A 27,032-nucleotide genomic window follows, 5' to 3' on the forward strand; every position below is an offset into this window, starting at 1 on the left:
GCAGACAACGAGCGTCATGTGTAGGTAATCATGAGAAACCGTCGTGGGAGCCGCATGGCCTGTCCACTGTCATTTGTCATCGCCAGTTCCTGTCACTTCATATGTACGCATGCTTTCTCACATTTGCAACCACCAACTACCTTTTAATTTGAGAATATAAAAATATTTTATGTAACTCAAAGAAAAAGACAATTCTTAAACATTGAAATTATACGTTGAAGTTCAGAAAACTATGAATTGTAATGAAACATTGAACTATAATTTTGATAAAGTAAATTAATGCCCATTCAACACACTTTAAATTATTATATAATTTAGGTATGACACAATTTTGCTGAGGTTTAATACATTAGAAAATGAAAAAATCCATGAAGAACTGACGAATGCGGTTTGAATAGTAAAAAGAATTGTATTTGATTGTTCAAAAAAAAAAAAATAAGGTGACAAAATTTCACTGGATATTGATAAAGATATAACATTGATTTATGGCAAGTTTTCCGTTATTAGATTTGTATGTTACGAAGTGTTTAAATGAAATTTACAAGAATATTTTAGCAATAAATAATTTAGTAGATATTAATTCTCAGTTAAACTAAAGAGATAATAAAAATAAATGCAGAATAAGTGAAAATTGCAGTTGAGCTATGTTTAAGAAGCATTATGTTAACAAAAGGAGAAATCTAACGGGGTTCTAAACGCTACACTACAGTTCCGGCTCAAGAATGTTCTCGAGAGAGCGATGTCAAGTTTGAAAAAAACATGACATCAGTCTATACAATGCTGCTAAATCAGGGGTGACATCACCTATATTTAAAATTTAATTGAAACCAAATCTCGTCTTAATAATAATATTAATCACTTGCCGCCCGCCCGACTTAACATGAAATTAATATTACATGAGAACTTTATTCATTTTATTTATATAATTTTTATGTTCTTTTTTTTTGTAAATCATATATAATAATAATATTATAACAATACTCAAATCACGTTTTAAATCATACATAAATCATATCTGTATGATTCAAAAGTGGCTACGTGACGGCGCACAAGTTTGTAAATTTAATTGCTGTAAAGTAAATAATTATATAATAACAAAATTATTTTGCATTTAACATTAAATAATGAAATGCAATAAAATTCTCAACCGTATTATCTCATTTTTAAGACTAAAATTACGAAACTACTTACAAAACTACGTTATTAATTTTATGAACCAATGTTTATTTTAATTTTATTAACGATTAAATATTTTTTAATAACTTACGCAATTTGATATTAATTTGTGAAAACAAAGTATTATTTATGTTCATTGAACCATTGTGGTTGTTTTAACTAACTCTGATATCAGACATTAACATCGCGTCCATCACTACCTACAACTATCGTGATGCTCTTTGTCAGACTTGGGAAATTTAATTTTATTGTATACGACTTTATAATTATTTCTATAGTGTATTTAAGACTTTATATTATAGTAAATAATGTACTGTTATTTTTTTCTGCTTGTCACAGTTAAAATTCTCCTATTAATCTGTTTTATAACGTGTTAATTTATATCGTGTATATTAGTTTACAATTAAGTAATATGATTCATAGACAGTGTTTAAAAAGGGTAATATATTCTTAACCTACAAAAACATAGATTGAGACTTGTTTTATGTATCCAATGATCACAGTATTTACTTACAGTTGATATCTCCTGGACAGGTCTTGCAGCACCTCCCGGGTAACAGAGTCGGAGTGTCACAAGACGGTTCCGGGCACTCATTCTTAATATTTCGACACTGGACCTTAGCTACCACGCGACGTTTCTTTTGTACCTAAAATTAATTGTAAACAATAATCCTCAAATATAAACTAATAAAGTATTTGTACATACATTTGTATATTTTAACACAAAGACTAGGTACTTATAGAAATCTAATTAAGAATTTGAGTTGCACTAGAATAATATGCGAGCTATTTTTTGTATCATAACATTCATCTGTAATTTAGCTGCACTATACTACTGTATTGTTCGAGCTAGCAGTCACGTCATCAGTCATTGAATTCTCAAATTAAAACATTTGTTAAATGAATACAAAATACAATACCATCATATATATATGAGGTAGTTTTCTGAAAGTTACTTATACTCAAATTAGAAGTTAAAAATTCACTTACTCACCGGTATACACTCACATTTGATGCAGTACATCACACCGAAAGGAGGACCCAGGTCCGCGAACCATGTGGACCCTAACTCTTTCGCTTGTTTGCCAAACTGACATTCTGAAACAACAACAAAATCTGTATACAGAGAATCGTTCAATGACATACATATCTTGAAATCGAAGAAACTCTTTGAAGTAACTACAAATAGATATTTATCTTTTTTTTTCACTAAACTGGTAATAGCAGAGTATCTAATTAAAAACTTGCCCATAATAACGAAAGGAAATTACAATTTTAATGTTCCGTCAAATAAATACGTTTCTTAAAAGCTTTACGCAAAAGTGATAATAAAATTTACAGTAAATAACTGTAATTGCGAAATAAAACTAAGTATTGTCAAACGATTATAATTTCAAGATGTATTTCTATGGCTACGTAAAACAATTGTCTTTAAGAAAGTATCGAGTAAAAGCTAACAATGTGTCATTTGTCAATGTGAGGAAAAATAAGATCCCGATAGAAAACAGCACTCCTAATAACGGACACCTTCACTGTTTAATTTATATGAGAGCGAATTATTGGAAAGTACCAACCTTTCCGAGCACAATGATAAATGTATCACGATCTTGGACAATTGTTTTAGCAGTGGGAAAATTTATTAATTAATTTAATGGCGGTCACGATTCAAAATGCCACTTTAAATTTTAATTAATCACACAGCAATGCGATAAATTCACGGAGCTTATCTTTTATTTAACAGAAATTCTAGATTAAATTTGCAAGTACCTGCAAGGCCTACATCGGAATGAATTTAAGCGGTCAAACACATATCCGTATTTAATTTACGGTTCTTGTATGATTTATAGCACGAGATGACGAGACAACGAGTGTCACGAACACTTTGATAAATACATTAACATAAAACAACTTTTAAAATTGTATTTAGTGATGCGCTGCGCCAAACATATTACACTGTATTTTTTAACCCGCACGTCAAAAAATAACGCCAAGGCGCTTTGCCGTTCGTTTTATTTATTCTTCAAAAACTCTTTATATTTAAACACATTCGTAATTCAAACAAAATTTCAAATAACTCAAACAATACAACACAAATAATATAAAATTCTCTTCCAAATAAACGTCATACGTTTTATTAAAAAATCCATAATGATTTCTTTGTCACTATAATTATATTGTTGTGTATTATCGCTACTTTTCTAATATAATTTAAGTGGATAGGAACTGAATATAACTCAAGACAGCTTGTAACTCATCAGATCATTTAACTTAACAATATGTTAATATGATAACGTGAAATTGTTAACTGGATAAAATAATCGTCCACGTGTTAATCGAAACAAAAAATTTAATACAAATTATTAATAATCTAATCTTAATCCGATTCAAAAATATTTTTTAATAATATTCTTCTATAAAATTACGGGTAATTTATTTATATAAACGTTCTCGATTTCATTAAATGAAGACGTTGGTTTTATGGTTTTCAATGTTCAACTAATAATAATCACTTTAATACGTAAAAATAAAACCTATGCGCCGACAGGTTAACGAGACCCATTAAAAAAACACTAAACGTAAGGACATCTAAAAATAAAATTGCAGGTTGGAATTTTTTTATTTTTAAGCTTCTCAATTTTTCCGCCAGTCTCACAAAGTTTTACATTATACATAAATTTTTAGTAAAAAGTTTCTGAGGTTCTGTTTTTTCATTTGTTCGATCGAACCATTTATCCCAAATGAAATCGGGTTATATTTTTTTTAAATATTGTGACATCGAAGATATTCCAAATTTTTGATTAAGTTTTTAGAGGAAATCAAATCAACAGTTAATATTTTATAAACATTATTGTTTCGGTATCCTCTTTTTAAATGAGGATGGAGGGTGAGGCGCCTCTATAAGGATGCGACAATCAAACGTCGTGTTAAGCATGCCACTTTGCAGTTACCTACTAAACTAAGAATATTTACATAGTAAAGGCGTTGGTAATGCCTTGGTAAATGCAAGGAAAGAAGAAAAGTAATGAATTTTAATTTTCAAAGTTTTTTGTGTAGTCAGTATATATTATAAAAGAACATCACTTCCGACCCTTATAGATTTGGTTAAGTTAGATGCAAAAATATGTAGATCGTTTAGGCATAAAACTAAAGCAAGACGTCTCGTAACCTTCTGTCGGGTTCTTGGAAATGTTGGCAAGGAGCCAGCAGTGGCTCACCAGAGTAATGAAGTACTGGCGTCGCCCGCTTGATGCTCCTTCCAAGATCTGTTTATGGAAATTGGTGCTCGATATGTGCATTTTTGTTTTTAATGTTTCTAATCCATTAATTCGACATAATAAAAACAAATTCAATGTTAAAATATCGCTTCATTTGATTGACATTTCTTGAATACGGTCAATTTAAACTAACAGAGTAAGTACCAAATACCATTAGTGACCTATGAAGCGTAGCATGCTCTAACAATGAATGTTTCATTGTCATAATAAAAATCATTACTATTATTGCATGTCAAACATGCAAAGAGACACGGTCTGGTCGTGGAAGCGTAGCCGTGCCGCTTCAATAAAGCGTATACCTAAATGACTTTGAAGGCTTGCATATTAAATTTTAGATATATGCTATGTAAAGGCTTGGATATTAAATTGTATATAAAAATAATCAACCTTATGAAAGGTTTTTTGATGTTTATACAGACCAGAGTGATCCTGTTTGTTAGGTACGTTTAGTTGGTAAAATCGAAATGAAATAAAAGGTGTACTCAACACTCAGCCAATATTTTGTAAAAGTATCAGCTGTTCTTTTTTTTTGTTACTTCCATCTTATATGTGAACTGATGTTTCTGTGGTTTCTTTGAACACAGTTCTGCGATAGATTTAATTTTTCCCCCTTTTTGTATTAAATCTCAATTTCCTAATATTCTTACAAATATTTGTTTAGGACCATGAGACACCCAAGATTAGAGATATCGTAAAAGTTTCTTTTCCTTATCATTTTTATCTCTATTTATTTTCCAGCATAAATTTAATAGAAAAGTTGTTAAATTTTGATAGTAAATATTTTCGCTTCGCATATTACGTCAGTGTCTTAATTTAACAGTCACAAATGTCACTTAATAATCTGTACAAACATATTTTTTAAAGGCGTCAAAAGTTTAAGATCCATCAACAAATATATGCATCATATAAAACCGATTTTCCCGTAAGTTTAAAATTTGAAAGTGCCTTCCCTGTAGGTTTTTATAATGTCAGCCTACAAGGACGACATAATTTGCGCAAATGGAAATTCCATGAAGATCATGCGTTTCAAATGGACTGGTTATTCTTTCACATTAACACCAACATAAACTTGATTAACCGATGCGAGGCAATAACTTACGAGGCTCGATCGACACCTGTTGCGGACATCTGATACCCGCTTTACATAACACCGCAGGCGTCCAACACCTGAGGTCAACCCCGATCGCACGAATTAAGCGAATAAACTAACATGACTCATTCTACACATTAGAAAGGATATTCGGTGACTGGGATATATATTATATATACAGAACCAAACAAATGTTGTTTTGGGATGATAAAATAGCTTGCAACTATTCAATACGTCTGAGTTTATTTAAATCCTTTTATTATTATCTTAACGTCAGACATTGCCATTTAAAACACGAAGATGTAAGTACTGTGTGGTACCACACACGACACTATTCCGTAGATTTTACCGCAAGGTTGTCGACATTGCACATACTTCCTGTCTTTTCCATTTCATCACTGCCTTGACATGTCAGTGACATTCGTCACCTTTACCTTCATACTATAATTGTGGTACTTTCAATTTGTAAATAACCTGTGGTCTTATTAAATAGTAATTAAAAAGCAGTCAGCGATCGAGTTCGCCAGAGGCGTGTAGTAAACTAGCAGTATATTACGTGGAGTCTTGTCTCCCCTTAATTTTTATTTATTGTGTACTTCATTGAGGCGCCCGTTTGCCGGTCTTGACTGGTTCTTGTATATAAGACTATAATTTAACAAATTTATTTAATTTCAATGTTTCGATTATAACGAATAGCGTCTCAAAGGTGCTTACTTGGCTGAATCAATTAGTTTAGTAAAAAACCAAAGTAATAATACGTGTTCCTAGAATTTTAATTTAATATACAGTTGTAAGGTATCTCTATTAAATTTGCTTGCGTTATATAATCATTATATTTTAGTGATTCAGTGTAAAAAATGTTATTCAAGTAATATATCTGTATAAACTAGCTCCAATATATTATGCAATGAATAGACACTAATGTTTAAAACGAGAACACGAACAATTTCTATGAATATTTGAGAAAAAAACATTTCATCGCCTAATCGATTATTAGTCTGATATCATAATATCAGCAGATAGTGGCCAGAAGCCAAGTCTCTTAACAAAAATATCACACATATAATTTATTGAGTATAATTCTAAAGATGCTTCGCGAGCGTGCTTACAGTTGCACCTAATAAAAACAAAGTTAAAAAATGTTTTCGCAAATATGAGTCGGCGAGATACGAAATTAGACATTGCATATTTCTTATCTTAGTAATATACATATTTCTGTCTAGTCTCTCAGATGATAGTTTGTAACCGTCCAAGCACCTTGAAAACTATGTAGGAACGTTGTAAATCAGACATTTATAATTTCGGAATTTATGAATATTTTTATTACGATGTCGTTTATCATTGAACTCGTATTTATAGACTGAGTCCACTCGTGACTGCATTCGTTTTAGCGACAAAATAACTATGATTGCTTACTATACGTTACAGAATATTTAATTTATAAATCACATGATTTATAAGTTGAACTATAAAAAATCCTTTTATTATAGATTGCAGCAGAATATATATTTTTTTCATAAACCTCACAGAATAAAACCTATTCTATCAAAGAGCACAAATATGGTCTTAAGAAGCTTTATTATATTAACAATATAAAAAAAAAACTAATTCCAAATTGTATTCAAAACACTCCCAACATTAATAAATAAAACAACTCAACAATACTCCTTAACTAAGCATCATTCTTATTCTTATTCTTATTCTTATATCCGAGCTCAATAAATACACCGCTTAATATTATTGGTACGGACAAGATAAAAGGCGTCAAACATTATTAAATCTCCGAGATTGGATTCACAAATCAATGGGATCCCTTTATATTCAACAGAGTTATCAATCAAAGTACAAGAATGCAAATTTTAATTGTGGTCGGCCTGGTCGATGTCGCGAGATATTATGATCGCAATTTATTTGCACGACGGGGAGCAGGCGGGGGGCGGGGACAGCACGCACTGCAGCCTGCACTAGGGAGGGAGATAACCGCCAATTATGAATAAACTAGCTTTACTACTATGTTAATAAGTCTTGAGATTTTTCCTCGACGATTTCACCAAGCAAGAACACTCATTAATGGTTTTGTGTCTCCGTTATCAGACCTCTTAGAAAGCCTCGCGATAACCCATACCTACAGAGACGACGAACACTTACAGTTATATTTACGAGTAATGTTTTAATGCAATCCGTTAGGTGAGCATATAAACTTGAGGATAGACTGCCATCTATGAGGGTATGTCACACCCACGTACATATATCGTTCGTATATAGACGATAGATGTGTCCAATGATAGGTCCGATAACGATCGGACATCTAGGCGTACGCCTAGCACAGGAACATCACATTATATCCATGCTCAAATTTAACTAGATTTAGAAAATTTTTAAGTCGTCGAAACACAAAACTCTCTTCCTGGGTACTTTATTCCACCATTAATGACCTGAAATACCCACCGATAAGGTTTCAGTGTGGTCCGATAGGGAGAGTCGAACGTCGCGACTGACGTGAGCACGTCCTCGTTTCTTGAGCTATATATAGTTTCACTTGATCATTTAATTATATGGAGATTAATGGACGAACAAAGATGCCAACATTCACGTTAATAAAGTGTACAATATGGCGTTAAAAATTCAATATTAGGGCGAGCTCGTGTAGATACGAGATTGTTTACATTAGTTTAACGTTACTGAATAAGAGAGAATTATATGTATACATTATTGGCATAGTCATAATATACATGACTTTAATAGCTGTATATTCAGTTTGAATAATTAACAATTAGTCTTAAACAACTCAGTCGCAAGCCGTGCAGAAATGCATAAGCTACCTTTGCAATTATTAATTACGCAAAACTGGTAAGAGACAGACGGTAAAAAAGTAATAGAAGTGCCATTTACGCCTATTTATACACGTTTACTGCATAAGCGAATCGAGCAAAGAGAAAGGTCAACAATACACTGTGGCGCCAGATAAAGGAATGGAGGTATAAAGTAAATAAAAATATCATGACGCAAATATTCCGCTATATACATTAATGTAAAATATGTTCATTTATATTTATTAAATTATATATAGAATTATAACAGAGCGTGTAATTTGCATTCACGGAGCGATCTCGAGTTCCTTTTATAAACCAAAAAGTTTGAACATCTGTAATGTAGTGAAGTAGTTGCGGATAAAAAAAAAAGAAATATTTTATATCTCTAAAATGAAAACCAATAATGATGGGTTCATTTAATGTGTCACGATTCTGATAGCGGTATTTATTACTATTGCAATAATATAATCGTTTTATTTAATTGATAATATCGATACGGATTTGTTCATGCACTCATTCATTACATCAATTCATTCAAGTTCTTCCGAATAACGTTCCATGAGAAGTTAACCTTTTTTAAAAATTTACAATCTCAACTAACTTCCTTGAAGGGATTGATTTGTTCCAATATAGATAACTCCGCTATTACTGCGTTGCTTTTAGTTTATTCAAAAAGAAAACATCTTACAAAGAGTGTCATCAAATAATATAAAATCTTAATAATTTTTTAGGTTAATGTATGACAGACATTCATACATTTTCGCCCGAACTGTTTAGTTATAATACAGAAAAACTATCACATGTTAAATTATTTTTTATTATAATTAATAGTTATTAATACAGACGAAACGACGAAAACGGAGCGGCGATACTAAAAGGGATTATTTATATTTTCGTGTTTTGTGACAGACCGCCTCTCAGCGCCTCCGGCTGACCTAATTATAATTTAATTTTGTATCCAAAATTCTTAACATCACAGAAACTAATTTAATTATAATTAAACGTTAATTGCAATTTTTGATTAGTAATTCTGTGTCGTCTGTTTGATATTATCTATTATTTTTTGACATTTGTCAATTGTTTCAAGTATTAAATACATATTAAAAAACAGGATGGCTTAATGTTAAAGTGAATTATTGATGATAATTAATCTTTAATTGGATAAATAAGGTAGTCAAATTGCAATAAACCGTTTTCGTTCGACTTGACGCAAGGTCTTGTTTTCGCACGGTCGAATGTTCACACGAGCCCTGCCAATAACACCTTTATAACACCGCTTATTTTTCTTTCATATCGATATTATTTCAATCGCGATATTTTCTCGTACCGAATCCGATTTGCATATTAACAGCAACTTAGTATGCTCTCGATTTGCGCTATAAATTTGTTTGATCCGATCTGAAACACATAAATGTTGCATGCTTTTAAGAATTCCTGTAAGTTATGCGCATGCATAAACATTTAAAACAGCAAATTAGAACTGTACATTTTAAGTTCTTAATGTATTTTTAAAGTAAATTTTTTATATATATATAATTTCATACCGGGGAGCTTAACACTGAATCTGTAATTTTTTAAATATATGCATCTCTTACGTATTTTATTTGAGGAAGAATACTAACAAGTTGATGAATGGAAAAAATGCCTTGATACGACTCTCTTTATTCAATTCGTAGATAAACTGAAAGGATAGAAACATAACCTTCGACTTTAAATTATAATTGTGAATTATGATGTGGCTTAATAGCATTTTCTATTCTTAATCACAATATACATATAACCGAAATCACAATAAAAAGTCCTATGTTCTGATATTACACTCCATGTTTGTTGAGAACTTAAATTTTATAAAAGTAACTTTTTGCCAACATACTTTATTTCATTTCATACAACATTATAACTAGACAAATTTATTGACACATAAATATATTGCTAAAATATATTGTTATTGTAGAAGTAAGGATGAATATTTTGAAATTGCAAAGGTAGAAAGCGTAAATGTTTACAATATTGTAAGTAAAATTGAAACATTATTAGCATATCAAAAACTTATTTGCATTCAACATAGAATGTGCGCAAAACTTCATAATGAATGTTTCTGTTATGAAATAAAAAAAGGCCGTATATACAAATGAGATATAGTGTAAAACATTGAAACATAGAGGCGTGTTGACACAAAGAAGTCCTCGCACCTCACATCGCACCCAGAATGGTGACGCCAGGATTTGAATACAATGCAGCAATAGCTCAACCGCGCCGCCCGACACAGGCAAATATACATAATCATTCCGACTTACTCTAAATCTGTGTTCTTTGTCGCGACATCGCCAAAAAAAACAATCTGCCCGCAACATTCCTTATTAAGCTCATAAATTGTTGAAGATTTAACTGCCAATTGTCTCCCAATTGGGATTAATGAGCGTAATGAAAGAACGGTTGCTTATTGATTTCATGGCTACATATTTCATCCATTGATCACCGCTATCAAACTTAAAGGCTACATTCCAGAGATGCGGCGGCTCTCAGAAGCTGGCGGAACGTGATTTCTGTTGCGGTACTAACTAGCCAACAGAAATGTCGATATAAACATGTTTGAGATGAATATAAACTAACCCTTGAGCGGTTTTAAAAAACATAACACAGCGTGTTTTCTGTGGGTGTCTGCCACCCGCCAGACTGCGCCCACTCCTCGCGCTAACTCTCTGCCATTTATCTCCGCTGACGCCGTCGAGGGTAACCGGAGGTCAGTAAGTGATAGTGTTCAGTCACGAGCGATTAGTCAATGCCACAGAGCAGTGCTACACAGAGAGCACAGCTATCTCTATCTATTCTATGACAGTGTAATAACATTTGGCAGCTAATCCTCTGAATCATAGACTAGTAATTCTTTTTAAAAGTCACAATATATTTTCTTACACATTAACTGTTCTAAAATTTTCGTAATGAAACATTTAGCACCGTTAAATAATTGATGTAATATATATTTTTTAATGTTCAACTAAAACTGTGACAGCAGAGGACAATTTACATCTGGAAATAGCAATATGCTAGAAAACAAACACGAGTTTATGTGAAGCCCGCTACGGATCGTCTAAAGTGGTCTTGATGTCCTCGATGAAGATGCAATATCGGTTTCAGAGAGAGCAAAAACATGTAGACAATGGAAAATGTTGCGTCCTCGATAGTGGAGGTGGCGGGCGTCGATCGTTGCCTATTTGGGAAGACGGACTCCCTATTTGGAAGGCTGTGCTTCAAGTCAGATCGATATCGTTCTGTAGCGATGCAGCAAACTACGCCACCCGTCAACCACCAATCACTTACCTGTATAGCCAAGTCTATATATCGATCTAACTTTTAGTAGATAAAGCAGTGTATTCTAGAAATATCTCCGGTTATTTAAAAGAATACACTTTAATACAATGTTTATGTCAGGAAATTATAAATGCCAATAATGGAATAAGGATTATTAGGCAGACAATGTTAAGGTAGTTAATAAAAAAATAATAATATAGTTTTAAATATATTCTCTAAGAATTATTAGTAAACATTAAACTTCAGCACGCAAATGGATATTATGTAAAACATTATTATAAAAAAAAGACATTTTGTTTTTATTACAATTATATATGTTTTAATTTTCAATAAAAAAATAAACTTAATGTCGTATAATTTTTAACAAAATTTGTTAAACAGAATTAAAAAAAAAAAAAAAATTATGCTTCAATATGACATTTATAGAAATAAGAGGACATAAAAATTCTTTTTACAAACATACAGTACGGGCGTTTACAAAAATTTAAAATACCTTGTAATCAGTACAAAATATTTTAAGTAAAAGCAGGAATTCCATTGATTAAATATATTTACGACGAAACGGAGCAAATATAAAGAGATAGTTAATGAAAGTTGTTATGGAACGCATATTTATAAAACAAGACACAATTTTTTAAAGAAATTTTTTTTATTACTTTTTAAATTACTATGTCTCTATGTCTCTAACACTGACTTAATAACGGATATTTAGAATATACTTGGTCTTAGAGACCGTTTTATAATATTAAAATAATACGTTCTCAAAAATGCAACGTCTACATCATAATTTCAACCGACACATGCAGTGACAGTACATTTTGTATTTTATTACAAACAACAGAATTATACGAGGCGATATCGTGAAAAACGTGCGTAGGAGTGACGAGAGAACGCGTGCTGCTAAGCTGAATGAGAGCTCGTTAAAAAGCAACCCGCCGAGTAATTAGCTGCCGGCACATTATAAAGCATTAAAAATAAAACAAAGTCCTGTCCCACGGCCCTCGGGCGCCTCGTGACTCCAATCGCGGATCCATCACGAAATTTTACACTCGTACTGTATCTTATTAAATGTTATGAAAGGTCTCTCGTAAGCGACAGGTCCTTTTAAGGAAAAGCGCCCTTTGCTCACCGATACCACGATGCCACACCGAATTGCTTTTCGCACATCAATTTAAGTGAACCAAATTACAGTATATTACAGCTCAGCATTCACTACGGTTTTATAATTTGAGATAACGCGATATCATGCGAAAGAGCAATAACAGAATATTGTAATTAATGCTATATACGTTTATCAACAAATAACATTCCATAAAAATTATACAAAAAAAAATGGTTAAACGTCGGACATAAATTTTTCTTTCACAGAACACTTTAAATAGGCGAAGTCGCTCGAAGGTAGTATTATCACGTCAGAGAGAGGACTTTATCTCTCAATTTAGTGATAATTTTATAAAGACGAGAAGGCAGCGTCAAAAGACGGTGTCTCGCGGGAGGTCTGCACTTGCATCGCTTAAAGAAACTACTAATTGCGAGTCGCTTTAAGAACACAGATCGATAACAAGATAATGTTTTAATGCCAGTCTTGTCGGCTTGAAACATTACATTTCTGTCTTAACTACTCGCTAAAACGTCCTTCTGATTAACATTCATCCGTTACAAGTGAGATACATGTTTTAAACAATGCTTTATACTAGAAAATTATATGAGGGCTGATTATTTTGCAACAGTATTTGTAAATGATTCATAAAATTTTATTAGCTTCCCTTTCCTGTGATGTTTACGCGTACTCGAAGGTGAATCCTGCAGATTAGCATTCAGTGGGTGAGTTGGGAGTTGAGATGGATCCCATATAAAATAGGTGCGAAGTTTTTATTACAGCAGAATACATGTTTAATACATAATTCAAAGCGAATGTCTTAAGATTGATGTTAGAAAATTATAAAATATTCAAAGTTATACTAAAAAAATTCCAAGACGATTATAATGTTTTGAATCTTCATTACAGAACGTCCTACGTTTATTGATTCATAAGCGTGCAATAAGTATAAACATAGGTGGTATGCAGAAACATTTGTGTTACTTAAGGACCGCTCCGCACCGTCCCTTCGGCAGTTTGAAAGACCTCGAGAGAGTACAAATTGCGACCAGTTACATTACATGCATTATTTAAACACGACAACCTTATAAGAAAGTAATAATGTGATAGTGTACGTATGTCGCCCGGTGAGTCAGAGGGGGAACGTTGACCCTCGCACAGCCGCCGACGCATACTATTCCTGTGCATACGATGTTTGCTTCTCGAATATTACGTAACAAACTATCGATAATCTGTCACACACATCTCTCGTATACAACTTTCCCTCTCTCTTATGTTATTCAAAGCTCGATCCAATATCAATTAATCGATCTCTGAAAATGTACTGATAGCATTTAATTATATAAAAAATTCTATTCTGTATTAATTGCTTATCATTTCATTTAACCATTAGCATGTCATGTCTCAGTAATGAAATAAATCAACATCAAAACAACATATCGTTATCAATCATAAGGATATGCAAATAAATTATACACAATATTCAATACTAACAATAAAGCAATCTCTTCGATCGATGAATATTCGCATAGTCATTAACGCACTTCTTCAGATAGCACTGCGTGAACGTACAAGGCGTGTATCATTCATCAGTTGTTCTGTACGCGTGTAAATTTACAAGCGAAGTCGGTTCGGCATCGGAATTAAAAGAGGGCCGAGAGCCGATCTTGTGTCGATACTGTCACATGACTAATGGAGCAGGCGCCGATCACCGATATCGACAAATAAAAATATACCCCAGCCACCTCCCTACAGCACACGTGTGGTTCTTTCATACACGATACCATGCACGCCAGTGTAGCGAACTAATCAACTCATCAAACTGTACAGTGATTATCATTACTTATACTCAATAAATACTATGATCCATCGTTCCCTATACCATAATTTATTATGTCACATATTAAACATTGTCATTATTTTTCCATTACGGAAAATAATTCATCTCAATTTCAAGTACATTCCTGGAATAAAAAATATACGTTGAGTCAGAGCTAATTTCTATGAATTCAATATAGTGTGCTACTACAATCTTGCTGCCACTTGAGTTTCGTATCGATTCTCAACAGACTTTTCAAGAGGACCTCATTGTTAAGAGTCTTGTGAGCTGATTGTTTCGGGGAAGTTTAATAAATAAAGTTCAGCTCAGCTCTCATTCAATTTATATTAATAAAAATAAATTTTTAAGGAAATATATGTGTTGATATTATGTTTGTATTAAAATTAATTTAAAGTATAAAATACAGAGTCGTTATATATATAATATATTACGTTGTTAGCTTGGGTGGTCAGTTACACAATGCAAAACCAATTCGACCAATTAACGTCAATTATTTTGTAAAACTATGCAAAATTACTTTAACGTCAGTTTATTGTACACGTAAGAGAAACACGTTTATAAGTAATCATGTTTTTTTGTATTTCTTTATTATTTGATTGCGTTATAGGTGACTTTTATTCTCTTACATTTCGTAGTGTCTTAAAAACTATAATTTTAAATAAAATCGTTGTTACAATAGCCATTGGTTTATTGATTTAATGATTAATGTCCTTGAAATGGAAATAGATAAATATGTAATAAGTTTGCGATAGCTATTACCAATATATTTGGTGGTTTGACAATAATACTTTCTAAAGTTATTATTGAGGATGTAGCTAGCGTTGTTTCCAATTATTCCCGCCTTGTCATCAGTTGATCTTTATATAATTTAAAATGTTTATTAACAATACACAGGACATAGAAGTGAGGAATAAAATTTTTACGCTGTTGCTAAATTTACTTAAAATTATTCTACATATATTATAAAAAAATCGACATAAATTGTCTAAATTATGGATTATATCATACAGATGATTATAATTACGTTTATTCAATTTAAATCTATCCAAAAATTTAATTTCAATATTTTCAAATGTCTCCTAAACGATCCTCCTTCAATGCAACATTCTCAACTTGTCCTGACAACGGCATAAATAAGTTTATTATATAGATAAGAGTTTACAGCCAATTTAACCCAAATACCTTTAGTTTGTTCAAAGTTTACCTTAATTAAGGAGCTATTAGATTAAAAAATGAGCATAAATCTCTTTGATACATGTTGTTGCATAGACGGAAAAAGATTATAAAAATATTATCTTTATTATGAAAACCATAATATTGATATGGTTAAACTTGTAGCAAGTTTTTTTTTAATAAAACGTGAAAATAATTTAAGCAATTCTTAAACAGATCATACAATATATGACTGATATTAACTTTCGATATTGAAATAACTGTATAATTGTCATTATAGAATAAAATCTTTGCTCTATTGAAAAGAACATAAAAAAAAAATCAAACTAGGAAATTAATAAAGCCTACCATATTTTTAATTTTAAAATAACTTTTATTGTGTTGTCGTGACTCCTTATTGCTGGGTATGAGATTATTTTTTGTTTTAAAGATATATTGTCAAGAATAAAAAAAATATGAGTAAAATGTTTTATGAAATAGTTAAATACATAATATATAATATAGCTATATTTCACACAACTTTATATCGATTTTTTTTTTTATTGAATTAATTACTACATACTTTTATTCCTTAAGTTTTTCAGTAATAAATGTCATTTTGAAAGAAACCTATTTCGTGCTGTTGTTGTTTCTTCTTGAATAAATATCGTAATCACATAAACATTATAGCAATCAGATTTCATTTCTTGAAGACTTAATATAATACATTAAGTAAAAAAAAATCTCGTCATTAACTAAAATAAAAATATAAAAAAAATTAAAAGGTTCTTAGTTAATAGCATAATGCTTATTTAAATCTTATCCTCATTGGTCACGGTAATAAAAATGCAACTGATATATATATATCAAAGAATTAATACCAACCCGAACTGCAAACTCAAAATTATAAATCGCTTCTTAAAGATAAATACAAATATAACATTTAAACATCGCTTCTGGTTCATTACGACAGTCACACCCACACTATGCATTTGTTTAAATAAAATATACATAAAAAATAAATTGGTCACTAATAAGCAAAGCCACAGAGTAACTAACACAATCTCTATTTAATAAATATATCAGTGGTTTAACAATAATATTATTTGTTTCAAACTTTTACCATCGACATGATCATTAGTCATTCTTTAAAGAACCAGATTATTTTCAATACTATCACATTATATACACTCAAATATATAGAAACATCAAAGCGAGTTCGCCTTACAACTTATTATATAATGCATTCGATTAATGATTGTGAAATCATTTAGTCTTAACAGTATGGCTTTTTGTATCCGTAAAGCATTTTATGCAGCAGAGTTGACCGATGACCACGTAGGCGCGGTGTGGGCGTGGCGTCATCAAATTATCGCACGATAAAGATTTAATGAGTACAATAGTTAGAATGGTTATATAGGGGAGTAAACAACTAGTAATCACACACACATAGCCGCTGATTATGGTGCTTTGATGTTTATATTGTTATGTATTAAAACTGATGTTTATGTGTGCGTTGAATTACAATCCTCGTTTATTCTTTCGGGCTAATTATTCGTAGTCTAATTATAGCGTCACAGTAACGTCAATGAATAAGAAAATGCGTCATCTGTTACGTTAGCTAGAGATTGTTTGCAGCACTGGTCATGAGAGGGCCTGCCAAGTGCTGCATGGTGGTCGCTACATTTGTGTGTAGATTGATGGTGTATGTGTTGTGTGAGAGTGCAGTCAGTGTCAGTCAACGACAGACACTTCCGGGCGTCACGGTCTATGCGTCGTCACTAAATATAATGTTTTAAGACTCATCTGATACACTACCAGACTCCCTAATGTCTCCATCGCTTTTATAACAATTGTAAAATGAGGTTCAACAACCGAATCCCAAAGTAAAGCGACACGTCGCCTAGATATATGCGGTATGCGGTTTAATATCTACGGAGATCAAAATAAATCGCTAGGATTATTGCCAAGAAGAAAATCATTATAATATATTGGACGCGTAGAATTTACTTTGACAATATTTTGACAGCGCGCGGTCTTAGGTATTTAAGTCTGAAGAATATTTTTATCGAATTATCTGCTTCTAATTATAATCATAATCGCTTTTTATTTTTGGTTGTTACACTACTCATATTTTTATACATGCCTACTTGAATGCATACCGTGTTTGTAGTTACCAAAATTTTATTATCTGCAGGCAGAATATACATTTACGATTTCAGTATAATATTTGAACGTGTGTTTAAATATGCTATCCTTATTACTTTAACTTCCAAGACTTGTGCGATATGTATATAAAATTAATCATAGAGGTCTTAGTTGTGGGCACATCACGAAAATCCTCCTGTATAGGTTTCATATATTTATTTTGAATTTTATATCATAATGCTTGGTTATTATTAAATAAAATAGCAGTAAATTATTTTTATATAAACTTATATAAGTTCAAAGAAACAGAAGTTTTTGTGAGCATTGTTTCTTACTTACATGGAAACTCTCTTAACATATTGAGCGATCGAAGTTACGGACTTCAGTATAGTAAAACATAATGATTTTAGCAAATAAATTTAAACGATTGCTGATAGACTGCACAAACGAAACACATGCCACCTATCCATTTATGGAAAGTAACTAAACAGCCTGTTTAGAAATAATCTCATCGTATTTTGGACTTTTGACATCGCTACTCAATACCAAAGACGTTTTGTTCACGAATCAACAATTCAGTTTATGGAGACCTCTTGTTTCATGCTTCTTATATAATAGTTACTTTTAACATGTCCTTTCAATATTTAAGACTATCTTAATAAGAATTAAAAAGACAAATGGTAGAAAAATTCCTCCTTATATATTCACTATACATGTATTATACTTTTCACACAGTCGTTCAATAAATATTATATATTTTGATGAATTCGTAATAGTTAGATTAAATATAAATGTGTGACCTTACAAGCTTAATGGATATTTAATAGTGTCAGAGGTTAAGTAAATTATTCCTTTTAATATAAATTATATTTGGACTTTCAAGATCTCTCGTCAATATTACAAATCAGAGCCGCGAGAGGATATAAGTACCTATGATATTTAATACGAGAAAGACTTCTAATCACGAAACATTTCAAATCATAATATAAAAGAAATTTAGTCGAATGACAAAATAAAACGTTGAAAAACACTTTGTTTCTTGATTGTGGAATGGCAATTGTTTTTGTTTCGCGAATTTAAATGAAAAAAAAAATTGATGACGATTTGATGCGTAGAATGAATTTTATCTGGAATATATGATATTAATGTAACGAAGATGTAAATACAAAACTTTTTCTTGATTACTAATTCACTTTGATATGTTATCGTCTATTTGAAGTCACGTGCTAAAAAAAACTTTGATAGACCAAAAGAGGTTGCGTTCAGAATTACAAACTATTCATTACATGACATTTTAAAATCAAGAAATCATAAACTATCATATATGAACGAACTGTCCGAATTCAAACACATCAATATGTGATCACAACACAAACACTGTTACAAACGACGTTAGCTTTCTGTACAAGTTGCGGGGAGTACATAAAATATAAAGCATATGCTCCAACTCAAGTTATAATTAAAAGCCTATACTAACCAGTACCTATAAATGCTTCTAACACTTATGCAGTTGGAATATAACAGTCACACTAGCATTTATCCATAACACGTTTGCGATTGTGAAGAGTGCTCGGATCCATTACGTGTTGCGTGAGTAAATAAACTGTTTACAGGGGACTATCACATTTAAATGTTCCAGTTAAGTGCTATATTTGCTAAGCCGTGTCTAAAACATCCTAGCTTGTTGAGGCATGCCAACGATGGGTAATCTCTGCGAAATTGACATTTGGCGCCAAAAGGGGGCTCTCTGAGTGATTGCGAGTGCACTATTCGCCGAGAACTGGAAGTGAATAAATATTTATTAAGCGTGTATTTTAAGTGGCTTCTTATTTACACTCGACTATTTTATTCAACAGATGACTTTACGATTTCCTAATAATAATTTAGCGAAAGTAGAAATGTAATAAATATCTGTTGATTTTTATTTCTACAATAAATTTTAATTGTGTTTATTCGTCGCGTCCGTTGTAAGATTGTATTACGCTGTGATTAGCGGAAAAACACGCTTTAGCTACAAGTAGAGCAAGAAGCGTGTAAACAGAATTTACGCTTGATAATAATTTTGTCATCAAAAGCGTAAACAAAACCTACAAAATGACTAATAAGGATTTTTAGTATATTAGTTTGGAAGTTACATCGGTGACAGAGAAATTAAGGAGTAGGTATTTAGGTTAGAGCGGTATGGGTATGTTATACTTGTAAGATATTATTAGCACATTGAGAAAGTACTTGTATGGACTATGACACGTGTAAGGATATAGAAAGAATACAAAAATTATAATTTAATTAATTATATAAATTGCTTACATAAAATAATACATTATTTATAGGATTAAATAACCGTTTTTTTTAATGTAATTTCTAATCGAAGATTATAAGATTACATAAAACTGATATAAATTCCAATTAAATCTACACGCACGTAATTACATAGGAAATTTTTAATATTTGTACAATTTATATGACATACATAATAATTATAACAAACAATTAGTTGTATATGTACTATATGAAATGAATCAAAATCTATTGATCACTTATATCATTATCCGAAGTCTAAACACGCCCTATGTATCCAATACAATGTATTCAATATTTAAGCTCACATTCCATACAAGACCCAGCTTCGGTCACGAAGGCACAGACTAGACGTGACATATAATTTATCGAAGACCTGACGTAGTTTATTCTAATAAGTAATGGCTAATTTATGTGTTTGTAAAGCAATAATTACGAGGCCACACCTGTTTACATTTAATTTCACTCAACGTGTTTGCATTCCAATGTTTGCACAGATAATGTAAATTACATAATTTAATTACATGCATATTATACTAGATAGCACAATCCTGACCGACTGTGGAGGGAAAATATGTATAGGAGTGGAGACGTTGTGAAGTAAATAAAACGTACCTAAATAATTCTTATTGATTGAATGCGAGGCATTCCGATGAGGAAATGATTCATATATAGAAGCAACAGTTGCAATAATTACGTAAACCGACTCCATGTAGATTTAAACATAAGTTTTCCGTTACGCAGTTCCGTTAAATTCTTAGTAACATTTATCTCAAAATCAGAGCGGAAATTGCAATGAGACCGTTCTTCAAATAAAAGCGTTAAGTACATTTATTGATGCCAATAAAATAAAATCTCTAAGTAATTGCTATAAATTGTATGAGAGTTTTATTAAACCATTATTTTATGTTTCGTTTTTTCCTTAATAAATTCTTATTATTCGATAATAATCGTTTTAAGATCACAGTTATCCGGCAATGGAATAAATACCTATTAATATCGGATACTACAATACCAGATATATAAAACAACTTAAAACGTCATGCATCTACATACGTAAAAACTGACATATCCTCTCTTTAATTTTTAGAAAACAAACGAAACTTCATCATACTAGACACACTACACACGAAGCGTTTCTCGTTTCTTACTCAATAATTTACGTTAATACTATAAATTGTTAACATTTTTGTATGATAACGCCCCTTTTTAGTGTGATGGTTTACATTAATATAATGAGTTATAATCAAATTAATATGCCCAATTAATATAATCATTAATTACGTATATGTGTATTGTTATTCAAATAAAAAAAATAACCATTAAGAAGATTTTTGTAATTTTCTATAACTAGGTTCCTTTTCGTTCAACTAAACTAACATATTGTCCAATGTATCTAGTTCTACTTCATTTCTAGGGTTCTATAAAATGATAGACACCCTAAAGACTAAGCAGATCCAAACAGGGCGGATGCACGTGTGCCCGCGCAATCGACTTGCGTGGTGAAACGCATTTCCTCGCTCACTCATTCATTGCTACTCCATTCATACAACTGCGTCACTCATTTAATTCAAGTTCATGATGAACCAGCGACCGTACGTGGGCGTCACACCGCGATTCAACCTCCGGAGCCGCCGCGATATCTTAACATTTTCACGACCTGAGCGACTGAGAGACCATAAAATAAAACGGAACGCTCAGCTTTCGTGCCTTCCTATTTATCGATTCTCCATACTGTTGCTGGGGCGATTTAAATCCTCTCAGGTGTGCAATAATTCATGGATGTTAAAAAGTGAATTTCTAATTAAATCCGTCCGCTGCTCTGTCGGCGAATGTACGAGGTAACGGACAGTAACAAAAGGTTAATATTAAATTGATGTAGGCTGCGAGACCGGCATCCACGGCGTCCGCTCCGACTGATGGTATCGCGGGCGTGGCGTCACCTTACCACACTTTTCTAACTTTTTGGTCTGGCATGGCTTGCGGGGGCGTATTGTGTGCAATTGTAGCACGCGAGGGCACCTCAGGCCGACGACCCGACTTGCGGCGCATAATCCGACAGCGTTATGGTCAGCCCGGCGCCTTTGTTGCCCACCGGCTTAATTAGAACCCGTGGGTGGCGTATGACATGCCAGGATCTGATCTAAAGGCGCTAAAAATTCTACCTGCCCCGAATCTGCGCCGACGACATTCCTATCTCGCGTTTTTCAAAATTAATGCCTATTGTCTGAATTTAAAGTCGGTATGCGATTAGGAACACCGATATCGTCAGATCCAGCGTGATAGATACGAATAGGGTTACTCAAGTGGTATAAATGTTGTTATAATGCGTTTGTTGCGATAACATCAGACACAGAGTTGGATTTAAGTGAATAGTATCAAATGAATGAATAAAATTCTTTGGTCTTGATCACTTCGTGGAAGTGAGTTTGGCGCGGGTTTATTGAGCGAGTTAATATTTGGTACGAACTCATCACCCAATTAGTCCGATGTTTTTGGCTGTTATGGTTTGATATTTTTGTATATTTTCTTCCAATAAGTGATATGTCATAGTTGATTAAAATGTTAGAATGTCGTCTTAATATAATTTGTTACAACAGCGGCGACAAAATGTCGTAACGGAACTGTATTAGAACCGGCGACCGGTTGGGTCGCCGTTTCTATTCTTCATACCCTTTGAACTATAGCGGTTTCAATGGAATGTCGATAAATATAAATGATTAAAAAAAAAACAAAATATCATCTCTATCCATACAAATGATATAAAAGTGAAAGCCAATTAAACGATTTACGATTTATTTGTAACAGTTCGAGACTCGTCATATGAAAAAAAAATAGTCATAGAAAGAATATGTATAAAAAAAAATTGTTTCGAAAATATTTTAATCTTACTTTTCAGAATGATTCCAATCTAAAGTTTAAATAATAAATAAGTATTCAAAATTATATGAACTAAAAATCGAACGAGGAAATTCTATATTAATTTATAGTGTTTCTAGGTAATGAAGTGTGCATTAAGCGGCTCGCTTTGATGCTAAGTTATTAGGCGATATAGTCATTGCGGTTTACCCAACCTTCCTGACCTAAGTTCATACGTAGCTAAGACGGTATTAGTCACTGTAACCATTACTATCGTCTAATTTACAGATAAATAAACGATATTTTACTTGATAGATCCTTGTTTCCATTATATAGATTTTTTTTTTTTATATAATTAAAATATTCGTCGCCTTCAACGTTATTTAAAAACGAATTAAGTGTAAAATTCATTTTATGTGAGAATTTTGAACAATCATAAACAATAATAAAAATTGTTGAATGTTATTTAAGCAAATATGCAACGAGCTACAGTTATGTACAAGGACAGCGAAGATGACTTAGGGCCAAAGTGTATTGCACAAGTGACGTCACTCGACGGAACGTTTGTTACGCCCGAACCGAGGCCAATGAACCTCACACTGAATTGGACGGAATCCTGCGACATACATAACGCGATCCGGCAACGATTTACGACATTACGCTACACGCTTCGCAATACGACTGTATCGATTTAATCGCACTCGAAAAAAATTTACTCCACAGCCTTAATTAGATTCGGGATGTCTGATCGAGGAACTAAATACGGATATGTCACAAAAGTCATCATTATATTTGACTAAATGTCAACGTCATTGGCATTGATTCACTGACTTTAAGAACAGAAAAAAAATATAAAAAGCATCAAATCAGTTACACTACAGAAATATATCAATTAATTTTACTTATTATAAGTTACATTTAAAATGTTTATAACAATAAACAAACAAGCAAATAAACACCGATCAAATCGAGCAATGATTTATTACGCTTGTTATACAGCCTGATTAAATATCTTAGACATTGTATGACTTGTGATATTATAATCATAAGTATTCTAAAATAATTAACATATATCATAAATATTTGATTTAATATAAAATATAAGGTTAGTCGTAGGTCATACCCATGAACCCAGTTATACCACAATTACTGTAGGTACAATAACATAACGAGACGAGCCGACACATTTTCATTCCGTACGCGACAAACAAAATGCATAAACATTCCAGAAATAAGGATTATTCTCGTATAATTATACAACATTATGTATTCTATAATAACACAATATAATTCTGCGATGTTTGTCTCGCGATTATATGAGTTATGTTTGTTGTTAACTAAATTCGAGAAGATCTCCATTAGATATTAGATAACTTGTTTGTTTATATTCTATAAATTAATCCATATTTCACTCAAACGTGTCTAAGTATTTGATTTATTAATTATTTTATATTATATATATGACGTCCACGTGTAACTTTACATTCATAGCCCTTTTTGATCAATATATTACATAGTAGTAATTGAATTAAAAAGAAATAAACTACGACCTACGTTATGTTTATTAAAACAGTTTATCCTAATTCTATGTACAAACTAAATTAATTAATATACTCTATAATTCACCGCGCTGTGTACAAATGGTTAAAACCTGGGTAACCATTAAAGTCAGTGTTCTAGAATTTCAAGATTTCCTTTCGTGCGGTTTTTATTATATCTGTATTTGATAATTATACGTAGCGTACAATATCTACCCGTTTATTATTCTCACAACGAAATGCGAATACCGTTTATTTAAAGGAAATTGGCACTAAATCCAAAACTATTACTGAAATATTTAATCTAGTAACACTGATAAAATAGGAATTTATGCAACTAAGTCGTAAAGACATTGGAGATCTTGTAGCTTATTATTTTATTATTAATTTATTCCCGATGTTCATATTTCAATAGCGTAGTAAAAATCATATATAATGTTATCAATATCAGCAACAAATTAGCTTTATTATTACAATGATATCAAAAAAACAAGATTATTAGCAACATTTTATTGATACGGTCTGTTCTTGGGGTTACGGGATCATATGACGAACGTCAATCAGCAGGCCGAAAATAAATATGAATAATTTCTATTTATAATAACCGATAATTAAAATATGTTTAAATTTTATTTTATAGTGTTGTACCTGATCTTAATAAGAGCTTGATATGTTTTTTTTATTATCGTCGTAACTCAACCGCGGCTATAAAGTTGGTCTAGTGGGATTTTCCGTGATTTTTCGCGACGGTGTAATCCGTAACTTATACAAATGATTTATTAACTACAACAGCTAAATAGAAGTTCACGACGTCTGTATGTTTATATGTTTGGTTTTGACTCGCTGATAATGTAGGAGCGAATTAGAAGAGCAACTCGACGTAACGGGTTTACTGAGCTCTGTAAGTAAATATTGCTGACTAAAGATTATGATAACACCCATTAGCAGGAAGGAGCAGAAGATTAAAATTAAGAAATAAAGTTATATTCCGCACTTCTCATTTGGGTTGTCTTTAAATAAACACGACGCATCTTTATATTAAAGTGCCGAACGATATTGTATTACGAAAAACATCCTTGTATATAGTTATATCAGTTTTCTACCACGTATCGTCTCGTCGGTTAGTCTAGACGAAGTCATATTTTTTTTTCTCTTCTCGGTAATACAATTTTTGGCACAAATCCTAAGATAGTCTGCCAAAAACATCAACTTTATTCTTTATTCCTAAAAGAAACATGAATGAAAGTTTGTCAAAAACGTAAGTCGTTTGATGGTCACATGAGACTACAATTTCGCTGTCCTCGACGGCTATTAAAAATATGATTTGATAATAAACGTGTGACATCGTCCTGGCTCGTACACAAGGTTATGTGTGTAAATTATTTTGTAATGTATAAACGCAAAACTGTGAAAGTAGATCCAAGGTAAGTCTTAATGATAGCGACAAGGCTCGGCCACTTTGCTGTTTTATAATGCTTCTTTAGAATAAGACGCATTTGACAAAACGCTTAATAAAATTTACTCTGACCACTTTTTTTTAACAAGAATGCTATATTGCTCACATTGATCACTGTTTTGTAAGATTTATTTCAGACAAGTAAATGTTTTAAAACCTAAAACATTTATCTATTATCCGCGCTAAACGATGAATGTAAAAATATTAACTTGGAATTATCGCTCATTTTCTATTCAAAGAATATAAAGATAAAATACATTATATCTCATCAAAACGTAAAATTCACAGTATTTAGTATGAAAATCAAGATAAAGGAGATAATAATTATCTAGGTGATAAGTAAGCGTAACATATTAGGCAGACGGATCGGTACCATTTTGCAAAATTACGTTTCCACTTGTAAACAGTAATAAGCAGATAAGATTGCAAAATCGTACGATAATGATTATATATCAATAGAAGTGCTTACGAAATCATGAAAAGGACGAATTTAGTAACAGAATTACGCAATTGTTTGCACTTTACGTTACTTTACTTCACTATATTGTTATTTTTTTACACGTCAAACAAACCTTATATTGTCCAAAGTATGAAAATAGATTGCTACATTTCGTATGATAAAATTATTATATTATTTAAATTACGACATATAATCATTATGATTAAAAATTTTAATACTGATGTTAAACCTTAAATGTATTTAAACGTTTAATCAATGTGCAATCAGTTTCACACAGATAAATAATATATGGTCAGAGCATCTCAAACATTTTAAACATTCGACCTTGACTGCAATAATAATAAATGAAACAATAAAGTTACGGTTCAATGCATTTAATTCATTTATATTTTGTGATTGATATGCTTCGATTAAACTATCTTCAATTTATCTGACAGCCTGTGATAGAGTCGCCGTCTAAACTATTGTGTTCTGTTAACACAATTGCCAGACGTACACGCAATTAATTTTTCAAAT

The 27,032-nt window shown here is 31.8% G+C and overlaps 2 protein-coding genes across 3 annotated transcripts in view; both read right to left on the bottom strand.

The window, feature by feature from the left end:
• LOC116769903 (dorsal-ventral patterning protein Sog) overlaps positions 1-27,032 on the bottom strand; it is a 51,410-nt gene that overhangs the window by 23,194 nt on the left and 1,184 nt on the right. The window contains exons 2-3 of one of the 2 annotated variants that reach the window (XM_032661098.2): positions 2,171-2,274; positions 1,691-1,823 (exon numbers count right to left, since the gene is read on the bottom strand). In XM_032661098.2, coding sequence (XP_032516989.2) covers positions 1,691-1,823; positions 2,171-2,274 — 237 coding nt within the window. Of the gene's footprint in view, positions 1-1,690; positions 1,824-2,170; positions 2,275-27,032 lie in introns of those variants that run through there. The other variant, XM_061527950.1, reaches the window with a different exon arrangement.
• LOC116770371 (charged multivesicular body protein 2b) overlaps positions 15,128-27,032 on the bottom strand; it is a 46,573-nt gene continuing 34,668 nt past the window's right edge. Inside the window, exon 7 of the mRNA XM_061527952.1 lies at positions 15,128-15,137. The gene's annotated coding sequence lies outside the window, so the exon portion shown is untranslated. The remainder of the gene's footprint in view (positions 15,138-27,032) is intronic.

The sequence above is a fragment of the Danaus plexippus genome, assembly GCF_018135715.1.
Source record: "Danaus plexippus chromosome 13 unlocalized genomic scaffold, MEX_DaPlex mxdp_15, whole genome shotgun sequence".
NCBI classification, from domain to species: domain Eukaryota; kingdom Metazoa; phylum Arthropoda; class Insecta; order Lepidoptera; family Nymphalidae; genus Danaus; species Danaus plexippus.